The sequence below is a fragment of the Dipodomys ordii genome, unplaced genomic scaffold (genome assembly GCF_000151885.1).
Source record: "Dipodomys ordii isolate 6190 unplaced genomic scaffold, Dord_2.0 Scaffold11, whole genome shotgun sequence".
In the NCBI taxonomy this organism is placed as follows: domain Eukaryota; kingdom Metazoa; phylum Chordata; class Mammalia; order Rodentia; family Heteromyidae; genus Dipodomys; species Dipodomys ordii.
In genome coordinates this window covers 2,451,910-2,463,456 of record NW_012267227.1, presented here as the reverse complement: position 1 = coordinate 2,463,456, position 11,547 = coordinate 2,451,910, and the positions used below count along the sequence as shown (strand labels likewise).

General features: G+C 44.0%; 1 protein-coding gene across 1 annotated transcript in view; it reads right to left on the bottom strand.

The window, feature by feature from the left end:
- Positions 1 to 547: 547 nt before the first annotated feature.
- Positions 548 to 11,547, bottom strand: part of Pdcd7 (programmed cell death 7) — an 11,666-nt gene continuing 666 nt past the window's right edge. Inside the window, exons 2-6 of the mRNA XM_013009916.1 lie at positions 11,297 to 11,544; positions 9,033 to 9,171; positions 3,525 to 3,761; positions 3,185 to 3,272; positions 548 to 1,526 (exon numbers count right to left, since the gene is read on the bottom strand). Of these exons, the coding sequence (XP_012865370.1) occupies positions 1,403 to 1,526; positions 3,185 to 3,272; positions 3,525 to 3,761; positions 9,033 to 9,171; positions 11,297 to 11,544 (836 nt within the window). The 3' untranslated portion in view covers positions 548 to 1,402. The remainder of the gene's footprint in view (positions 1,527 to 3,184; positions 3,273 to 3,524; positions 3,762 to 9,032; positions 9,172 to 11,296; positions 11,545 to 11,547) is intronic.

Here is an 11,547-nt window from a genome sequence, read left to right as displayed (position 1 = left end):
TGTTTGAAGCCAACCCAGGCAGGAAAGTTGGTGGCGCATGCCTGTAATCCTAGCTCAGTAGGAGGCTGAGATCTGATAATCTTGGTTTAAATCCAAGCAGGATAGCCCACGAGACTCTTATCTCCAATAACCAGAAGTGTCACAGTGGCTCAAGGTGGCAGAGCACCAGCCTTGAGCAAAAAGAGCTCAGGGGATAGCACCCAGGCTGAGTTCAAACCCCATAACCCTCCCCCCCCCCCAAAAAAAGGCATTAGTATCCTGTACACTAGTGCTTCCAATTATATAGCATTTCCAAGAGTTAGAATTTTGCAAAGTCTGGTGTTTATGATTCATTTTCCTATAGCAAATGTCTATTTATTACATTTGAATTTTAGAGTAAAAATGACTCAGCAATGTGAAGGTGAAGTATGTTCAATGATTTGGGAGCCAACAAATTGGAGCAAAGGCTCAAAGTAAAAAACTAAAAATGACATTTATTTAGTTTTTGAAAATTAAATAACAATTGGCAAAACTCAAAAAGAAAAGAGCTGACATGTTATATGACTGATCAGATCCAAGCACAACATTTATTAATGAATATGAAAAATTTTATTATTTGCTTCCCCCCCCCCAATGTTTACTACATAGACATTTCTGGAAACCTGAGTTCCTAAGAAAATTCTACTGCTCTACCAGCTCCTATGAGTGAGATTAAGGTCCCACCACCATAGAGAAATACGTTTCTATCCCTGGAGGTTTTGAACCACCAGATGCCTAGAAACTTCAAAAACAAGTACTTTCATTAGGATGAGGAACGTGAGGAAAGTGCAGAACACTGTCCAGTGTGGGTAGGGTGCTCTTCAGGTTCTCTGAATTCTCCACGTGACTACAACACCAGGCATCATCTTCTCTGGCAGCTCCTCCTGCAGCCACTGCCACGTTCCTAACTATAGCCAAAACATCCCAAAACTGGAATGAATAAAACTGAAGATCAAATTTTCGTCCTTTCACTTTTGGGAACTGAAGGGTCTCCGCGTAGGAAAGGAAGGAGGTTTTGCATGAAGTTTGCCTTCTATCCCGCACATATGAACTGAGTATGTTCGGCGTACTTACCATCAATGTACAAGGAAGCTAAAGAAAATAAACAAGTCACTCTGAACTAAGCCCCTCAAAACAGAGGCAAATTTGGTGAACTAAGGCCACTGCCTATGGTAAAACCACAGGTCACTGTGGTCCTTTGCTGAAGAACTGTGTTAATCTCCTGATTCAGGAGGAATCTCTGGTGAGGACAGAGAATAGAAAGAAAGCTTAACTTCAGGCGACACCACATGGAGCATTAGAGTTGTAGTTCAGTCTACAGCATGACATGGAAGCATCACTGATAAGAGCTGGAACACACACACACACTCCTGGAACATCTTCCTTAATGCAGCTTAATGGCGGATGCCCAGATGTCATTGCTGGGGAGCGGAGGAAGGACCCATCCTTGGGGAACAGAATTGCCTTTGGGGTGATCCGATGGTACAAGGTACTGATCCCAATCATGCCTTAATAACAAAAGTATAGAACAACTGTTTATTTCTATTGTTTTTCCAAGCAAGATGTTCAGCAACTAAATATTTCTAGGTCTAAGATTTCAAACAACTCATCTTAGTACAAATCTACTATATAACTTGATTACTAGGAATTATACACAAAGTTATTTAGTACTGAGTTTTCTATTGTGTCTCTTTACTGATGATTTCACTGTTTTAAGATGGCCCTTGGGAGTCTTAGTGAAAAACTGCTAGGCATTGGTGGCTCAAGCCTGTCATTTAAACTACTCAAAAGGCTGAGATCTGGTGGATTGTAGTTTGAGGGTAACCCAGGCAAAACGTATGCCAGACTCCATCTCCCATATAAACAGCCCAAAACCAGGCTGAAGGTATAGTTCAAGTGGTAGAGCATATAGTAAAGCAAGCTAAGCTAGCATAAGGCTGCTGAGTTTGAGCCTGGGTACCAATATATGTATGTTCACACACAAAGAGTCCTGCTAGGGGCTGGGAAGGTGGCTCAGTGGTAGAGCGCTTGCCTTGTATGCCTGAGGCCCTGGGTTCGATTCCTCAGCACCACATAAGCAAAAAGAAAAAAGCCGGAAGTGGCGCCATGGCTCAAGTGGTAGAGCGCTAGCCTTGAGCTGAAGAGCTGAGGGACAGTGCCCAAGCCCAGAGTTCAGGCCCCACGACCGGACCAAAAAAACAAAAACAAAACAGAGTCCTGCTAAGGTGCCAGCTAGTGCTGCTAAGTGTAAGAGAGCTGTGAGGTGCCTTATCTAATATGTGAATTGTATAAGCTTCATTCAGACACGGATTATATGCACTTAGCCATGAGGTTAATACTAATGAATGTATTTAATAAGCTATCTTCAAAGAGAAATATATAAGAAATAAGGTGCTGTGACCAGGAGTTTGCAGGCCTCTACCTAACCCTGTATTTTGGGGGGAGGCTAGAAAACAACAAAGTGCTATTAGGCAACCACAAATTTAAACTGCTTGGAAAACCCACGCAATCAATTTGTTTCACCTACTGATTTCTGAAAAGACTACATTTGGGAAAGGTTGATGTTACAGTTTGGCATTTTACAGAGGAAGAGAGTAAGATGGGGACATGGGAGCTGGACCCCCAGCTCATGTGTTCTCATGGGACTGTTCAAGCCTGGGTCCTAAACAGTATCCATAGGCAACTACTTCATATAGGGTGGGAGGATGGAGGGGAAGAAAGGAAAGAGAAGGGCGCTTCTTTTTTTTAGGGTCTGTTTAGCACCAGAAAATAATTAAGAAAACAAAGTCACACCTCTGTGTATGTGTTACCCAGGGCTCTCCAGTGGAAGAGGCCAGCGCTCCTCAACTTGAGCCACAACCCAACACCTTTGTTTTTGAAGTAGATTTGCTACCCTACCTCAGCCTGGCCTTGAACTTGTAATCTTCTTGCCTTTGCCTCTGCAGTAGCACAGATTACAAGTGTGTTCCAACAGATTTGGCTAAAGACAATGGTTTAAATTAATTAAACAGCTATAGAAAAGGGCAAGTCACAGGCTGAGTTAGTTTCTTTACTGTTATAATGAGACACCTACTTCACAAGGATTAGTGAGGACTGTCAAGTAAGACATACAAGGCTCAAAATTCGGTAACAATATAAACCCGTAAAAACTTTCCTGCCCTCTGACCTTATCTGGATGAGCGCTGGCAGGGAGTGCTCAGCCTGGAGATAATACTGTTGGAAAGGCTGCAGGAGGTGAGCAAGTGGGAACTCGTCTGAAAGAGAAGAGGCACAGGACTATGTCAGTACATGTATCAAGAACACTTCTAAGGCAGTGACTAGGCCTGGGATGACAATAGGTTCAAATGTGTTTTGTTTGTAGATGTGACTTTCACATTACAGTTTAGAATCTTAAATTGTCATCCATCTCTTGGCTGAAGTTGTGAATGAATGAATGCTTAATAATAAAAAGAGCTGTCAAAAAAGGAGAAAATTTCCTTTTCTGTACTACATATAGAGAAACTTACCTGGATCCCCAAATAGCTTATATTCAATTTCACGTTGCTGAAGTAACATTTTCTCCTTTTCTTTTCTCTGTTTCTTTTCCAATTCTCTTTTCCTCTCTTCCTCTTGTTCTCCCTCCAACATAACTCTGAGGGCTCTCTCTTCAGCTTCATACAATTCAGAACGCTTTTTAATGAGTTTTCTCAGCCGCTGAAGATGATGCTCAAAAGTCTCATCCGCTGATGCCGGAGGACAGACCCCTGAGCAACAACAGACACATGGCATTTCAGACACAACTTTTTCTTATTCCAGAGACACTTTGTAGTGAGTAGACTCCAAGTTCTAACTATAACTATGAATCTGTTTAAAATCCAGAAATCTTACCTTCAATGCTGTTTTTTGTTTGTTTTTTTGGTCCAGTCGTGGGGCCTGAACTCTGGGCCTGGGCGCCGTCCCTCAGCTCTTCAGCTCAAGGCTAGCGCTCTACCACTTGAGCCACAGTACCACTTCCGACTTTTTTCTTTTTGCTTATGTGGTGCTGAGGAATCAAACCCAGGGCCTCATGCATGCAAGGCAAGCACTCTACCACTGAGCCACCTTCCCAGCCCCCTTCAATGCTGTTTGATGTTTCGTTTTTTTTTTTTTTTTTTTTTGGGGGGGGGGAGTGAGGCAGGAAATTTTTCCTATCTCCATTTTTCCTTCTTTAACCTGTTATACTAAAACAAATCCTTGCTAAACTTTCACCTTGTGAGAGTCTTTTTGTGAAATACTCTGAAAAGCTTTTCATGAGTGGATCTCAAGGACCTGTGATTTTGTGTGGAAACTAAGGAGCAGATGGAAGCCTTCAGAGAAGATTGGGAAGAGGATGTGAATGAAGTAGTCAGGACTAGAGCAAATTAGATCCCACGAGGCATACATTCAGATTACATTTTGCCTTTTCCAATGATTTTACTGGGCTTACAACTCAGAGCCTTGCCCTTCTTGCTAGTCAGGTGCTCTAATACTTGAGCAATGGCTCCTGCACAAAAATATCCATTTTGACAAGAATTATAATCTTCACTCTTATGTACTGTATACTTTTTACTTTAGTTGGACATACCCATAGTGAACTTGATTGTGAACAATTCAAATAAGGTCATTCTACTTCTAATGCCTTTCCTCGTATTAAAACAAGGGTCAGTGTCACTCACAAAGAAGAGATGATCTTAACACCAACTGAAGCTGCTATTGAAGACACCCAGAAGACAGGTGTCAACATTTGCAACACATCAGGCTGCAACAGAACCTACAAATGCTTTAGATAGTACCAAGAATCTACATGTACTACTGTGAATCAGGGACTTCCAAGAAATTGCCCAGTTCCTCTGAAATATACAGTGACTCAAAGCTCTTTGGACATAACAAAATGACTCTGCTTTAAAGATATTACTAAAAGGGGTGAAGATGCATTAAGGAAAAATAGTTTAATTGGGCCAGATCAAAAGAAACTAGAGAGAAACTCCCATAGCCTCAGAGGCTTTATAGCTACTGATGAAGAGCTGTACAAAGCAATATTGCCTGTCACTTATCACACAGATTCCTTCAGCCAAATGAGTCTTCAGAACACGGATCTCTAAAACAAATGAAAAGAGGCATGTATTCACCACTGACTGTGAAAATAAGATCTACTGAAAAACAGGACTTACATGCTAAATCTGATGACTCAAAGGTACATTACCATAACTTTATTTTAAATTCTGTGTGTGGGGGGGAACCAGGGGGGAGGTGGTGGTAATAACAGTCCTGACCTGGATGCTATCCTTGAGCCTGTTTGCTCAATGCTAATCCTTGAGCCACAGCTGTACTTCTGGATTTTGGGGGAAGAGTCGCACCAGCCGGGCACTGGTGGCTCATGCCTGTAATCCTAGCTACTCAGGAGGCTGAGATTTGAGGATCGAGGTTCAAAGCCAGCCTGGGCAGGAGAGACCGTGAAACTCCTATTTCTAATAAACCACCAGCTCAAGTGGTAGAGCGCTCGCCTTGAGCTGAAGAGCTGAGGGACAGCGCCCAAGCCCAGAGTTCAAGCCCCACGACTGACCAAAAAAAAAAGAGTCGCACCAACTTTCCTCCCCAGGCTGACTTTAAACTGCAATCCTCAAATTTTAGCCTCCTGGGCAGCTAGTATTGTAGGCATGAGCCACTATGTTGCTTTCTCATAATAAGATTTTGTGTGTATGTGTGTGTTTCCTCCATTTCTTTACTTTTTGTCTTTCCATAAAGGGTCAGAGAAAGTAATGTTTTGGTTCCTAACAGTCTCTATTGCTACTACTAAACCTGCTGGCTAAGCAAATATGATACATTCCATCATCCCAGGAGTATCTCCAGTCCACAGGAACTGTGCAGCCTGCTCCCACCCCGGGCTGCCAGGTCTGGGCAACCCACCCACAGGTCCTTAACCACTCAATGACCACTCCTTAGTGAATGTGACACAGTTCCTAGAAAATGGCACTCTTTACCCAGTATTCATGTGATCAACAAGTACTGGCACCATCTCATTTCTCTGCCTGTTTAAGCTTCCTCATTCTTACAGATCCCAAACACCAATGCTCTGCCTATATTCCTCCCCCTCAGCAACATACACCCTGGGGCCTGGTCCAGTCTTTGAGATCTTGACATGATCAGAAAAAAACTTGCCAGCTCTCAAGTATAAGCCTGATTATTAACTTAAGACTTCAAGTTTCTTCTAAAGACTGTTAGCTTCACTGGAGCTTCCAGACCTACACATCAGATTCTCTCTTTCTATTTTCCCTCTCCAAAACGCATGCATACTTCAGAAAGTAAATTCCAGCAGTTCTTTGCTCTCTGCTCAACCATCAGCTGCATATGACTCCTGGAAGAAGCCATGTGAATATGTGACCAGGTGCCAGGTTTATCCACTGGACCCATAATAATAGCTGTTATTTCAAAACTTCACTACTCTTATCTCAGCAAGCCATCTAATCTACTTCCCAGAAAAAAATGAATCTGCAAGCAGGAAATGCTCAACTCTCTGTCACTAGTTGCACTCACTTGCTCTATTATCTATACATCCTTGCCTCCTTCCTTTCCATGTCCCAGGAAGATGGGCGCTTCTCCACTTGTAATTCTATCTGAGATCCAAATCACCCTACCTTCCAGGAGACACTGAGCCACAATTATCTCTCCTGCTTCTTTCTTTGCCCCTTCCACTTGTACTCACTTTTTCCCTCAGCACTTAAACATGCTGTTTCCCGTAACACCCAACATACACACTAGATCATTACCACCCGCACCACCCACTGCCAGATCCTGAGCTTGTGCTCTCATTTTCCATACAGGCAATCTTTAATAAGTTAATTCTGTTTGCGTTTATCTTTTATGTATTCTCCACTTAGGCGATCCAGCTTCTACCCCCACCACACCATTGAAATGCTCTGGCATAGGTCTCTGGTGATCTGTTGGGCACTAATTCTCATGAATGTTTCTTTGCCTTTATAGTACTTGGTAGTAAAAAGCCTTCTTGTTTGACCTTTCTAGTAATAAAAAGAGATGGTGCCAGGTACCAGTGGCTCATGTCTGTAATCCTAGCTACTCAGGAGGCTGAGATCTGAGGATCACGGTTCAAAGCTGGCCTGGGCAGTAAAGCCAGGAAGACACTTATCTCTAATTAACTACTAAAAAAAAACAAACCCCAAAACAAAGAAACAAAAACAGCTGAAAATGGATCTGTGGCTCAAGTGGTAGAGCATTAGCCCTGAGCACAAAAGCTAAGGGGACAGCACCCAGGCCCAGAGTTTAGACCCCAGAATCAGCACCAAAAAAAAAAAAAAAAGCAGGAGGTTAATGCTTGGCACCGGTGGCTCATGTCTGTAATCCTAGCTACTGAGGATTTTGGTTCAAAGCCAGCTGGGGGCAGGAAAATTCCAATTAAACACCAAAAATAGCCAGAAGTGGGGCTGTGGCTCAAGCTGTAAGAGCACTAGCCTTGAGCAAAAAAAGCTCAAGGACACTACCCAGGAACTGTGTTCAGCTCCAAGACATCTCCCTCCGCCCCTCCCCCCCACCTCACCCAAGAGATGGTGTACTGTAGCAGATGCTAACTTACCCTGTCTTATAAATGCCCTAAAAGAACCATACTGGGGTCATCTGATTCTAAGGACTAGATGTGGATCAGCTACTCTAATCGCTGGATGCAGGAGGCAGTCACTTAGCTGTGAATGAGCATGGATAAATGTACAATGGTCCCATCACAATAAAACTTTACTAAAGGTCTAAAAGATTCAGTTCCCATTTATATTTTAAACCACACAGGGGAAACTATTTGGTAAGATTGACACTTATTAATTTATGTATTCTGAAATATCCCTGGTGAAAGTGAATGTTTAAGGTCTTCCACTCTCTACATTAGGCACAAGTGAGGAGCAGGAGAAACCTCAGTAAATCAGCAAGTATGGAGGAGGGTGCATCTGTACTTAGTTTTGAAGGAAAATGGGATCTTAAAATTGCTAAGGTGGGACTGAGTGCCTCCAGACCAACAGACTGACAAGAGCAAAGATTGAAACAGGCAAATGGAAAAGTACCACTTCAGGTAACTCCAAAAACCCAGTATGACTGGGACCTACTTTTGTGAAAAGGCTTCACTGCTTGGCTAGGGTATGTGGTGCATCCTCCAGTGGTAACAGGAGACCGCTGAGGTCTTCTGAGTTCAAAAGTGACATGAAGAAAAACTAGGGACATCTAGACTCCCTGCCCTATTGAACCATTCGTATCTCTTCAAAAGGCAGTAATTCAGACCCGAAATGCATCTGAAGAACATGCTAAATACTTTTTTGAAACAGCAAGAAAGGGTAAGAAAGTTTTCAACTTGTTGGGGCTGGGAAGGTAGCTCAGTGGTAGAGTGCTTGCCTTGCATACATGAGGCCCTGGGTTCGATTCCTCAGCACCCCATAAGCAGAAAAAGCCGGAAGTGGTGGCGCTGTGGCTCAAGTGGTAGAACGCTAGCCTTGAGCTGAAGAGCTGAGGGACAGCACCCAGGCCCAGAGCTCAAGCCCATGACCAACAACAAAAAGAGAGTTTTCAACTTGTTGTGTAGACATGTTACGGGTAGAAATAAGGAAGTAAGGGAAAACAGTCAGTAGGTTCTCACACCTGCCTTTCTTCCCAACTGGCTGCTTCAAAAGATCTGAGCTAGGAGCTGGGAAGGTGGCTCAGTGGTAGAGCATTTGCCTTGCATGCATGAGGCCCTGGGTTCGATTCCTCAGCACCACATAAGCAAAAAGCCAGAAGTGGCGCTGTGGCTCAAGCGCTAGAGCGTTAGCCTTGAGCTGAAGAGCTGAGGGACAGCGCCCAGGCCCAGAGTTCAGGCCCCACGACCGGACCCAAAAAAAAAAAAAAAGATCTGAGCTACTGCTGACAAGCCCAGTTACTTCAGGAATAATAAGAATGAAATGCAATTATTTGTCTTTAAAAGATAGTTGGAGAGGCACTAGGGTAAAAGGGGAGGAATCCAAGTGGAAATGCAAAGCCATCATTACCTTTCCTTGCTGCAGCCTCTTTTCTCAGTTTCCTCAGTTTCTCCAGAGCTCGAAGAATGTCCACCATTCTTTTGGTGTCACCTTGCTTTTTCCTTACTTCAGATAAGACACCATCAGCAGCAGCTTTGAGTTCTTGTTCCTGGAAGGAAAAAAAGAGCCCACAAGATCGTGTATTAGGAACAACTTTCTAGCAGAAGTTCCTCTTTAGAGGCTCAGTCCCATGGTGAAGATACTCTCTTCTATGTTCCCATTTCTTAGGCCTGGCACAACTCTCCTATACAATGGCTCCACCAAGGAATTATCTTCTTCCAGTGATCACACAACCTTCTGTTTTGTTTTTTTTGAGGCAAGTTCTCACTGCAGCCCAGGCTAGCCTGGAACTCTCAAGCTTCCAGCTTCAGCCTCCCAAGTAGTGGCATTAACTGACACATATACCACACCTGGACAATTGGACAACTTTTTTTTCCCCCTTATTTTTTTTGTGCCAGTCCTGTGGTTTGACCTAGGGGTCTGGGCGCTGTCCCTGAACTTTTGTGCTCAAAGCTAGTGCTCTACCACTTTGAGCTACAGCTCCACTTCCAGCTATTTGGGTGATTAATTGGAGATAGTCTCATTGATTTGCTGGTCCAGCCTGACTTTGTACTGTGATCCTCAGATCTCAGCCTACGGAATAGCTAGGATTACAGGCATCCAGACTGTACAACCTTGCTAAAGGTTCTTCTGCTTGGATTACTCCTTGTGCCTGGAACCCCATCTGCTGCTCTCACTTGGTTTTGACATTTCTCTCCAGGTTCTGCTGAGATGTTCTATCTGGGAAGCCTTTCCTCTAAAGGTTTACATATCACTTCTCTGGGCCCCTTATCATACCTACAGGTGAAATCCTAACACACAACACAGTATACTGTCATGATTCCCCATGAGGATGCAGGCTTTGAGGGACAAGGTCTAGGTCCTATTCATCTTTATTCCTGGTAACACACAGGACCTAAAGGGTCCACACTATATTTCTGCTGAATTGATCCTTATTTCCTCCAGTTTAAGTGTTGCCTCTCCAGCAATGATAGTTCTGCGTGTACAAAGACAAAGCTCAACATCAATATATTCAATGGTGAAGTTCTATCAGTATCTTGGGTAATAGCAGATGCTACTGGATTGTGGACAGAATGGGGGTAGAGGAAACCCCAGAGGCACTGAAAGGAAATAAGAATGCCTTAAATATGTGCCCAATTTCCAGTTTCACCCTGGTCCTGCTCAGAGCTTGAGATGGGTAGGCCTTTTTTGGGGGGGGGGCGGGGAAGCATTAATCTGAGACATCAACTCAAGGTCTGGGCACTCTCCCTGAGCTATTTTGCTCAGGGCTAATGTTTTACCACTTGACACAGCCCCACTCTGGCTTTCTGGTGGTTAATTAGAGATGAATCTCAAGTTTTTCCACTGGGCTGACTTCAAACTGTAATTCTCACGTCAGCCTTCTCAGTAGCTACGATTACATATATGAACTACCAGTGCCCAGCTTTTTTTTTTTTAATTTGAAAGTAAAAGGAATTCCAAAAAGTAGCAAGACTGTATTCTGAGAGGGGATCTCAAATCAGAGTCCCTACACAGGATCTGAAATCAGACACCATAGGTTTAAATCAGAAATATAACTAGTGAAGTGGTTGTGTGATTGTTGGCAAGTTAATCTTTCTATACCTTAATTTCCTACTCTGTAAAGTTTGAATAATTCCTCCTATTTCTCAGGGCTTTTACGAAGATTCAGTACCTCATGTATGAAAGTCAGTCCTCCAAATCGCTGATTTTGTAGGTTATATGGCTTAAAGTAACAAATGGATCTTGTGGATCACTTTTGCTCCTTTAGCCATTTAGGGTTTAGGTTGCTTGAGGCAGAGCACCAAGTTCCCAATATTTTGTACAGAGGGCAGGGCAAGTCCTGTCTTCCCAGCAATACAATGGTTAATTCTATTTGTGTAATTTGTGCTTACAGGAGTTCACTGTACATCCACAGCTTTTGCTTTCTGTGTATCATTAGTTAGCCAACCGTCCCCAATCCTATCATTTGTGTTCAAGGGACTTCACAGTGCGTCCAGATCTTTTGTTTTGTGTGTATCATCAACACGCAATTAATACAGAGGAAAGAGGTGTTAAGACGATCCTTCAAGCTATGCTAACCCCTGGCAACCAGTAGCTAAAGCCTCACGCTGCTTCAGCTTCCAACCATCCCAACAACCACCCCAACTCTACATCCAGAGTGTCGCGGCTCTCACCCGCTTCTTCTCCTCCACCTCCTGCACGCACTTGACCCTCCAGCGGTCAATCTCTATTTCGCGATCCGCCGCCCGCGCGGCCTCCGCTTCCCGCTCGGTCTCCCGTTCCCGGGCCCTCTCACGAAGCCGCAGTCGACGGCGCCGGACCCTCTCCAGCCTCCGCCGCGCCTCACCCACATAGGCGGCCTGGGACAGCGGCTGCAGGCGCTCGGCCAGTTCGGCGCGCAGCGGCGCGGCCTGAGCGTGCAGCC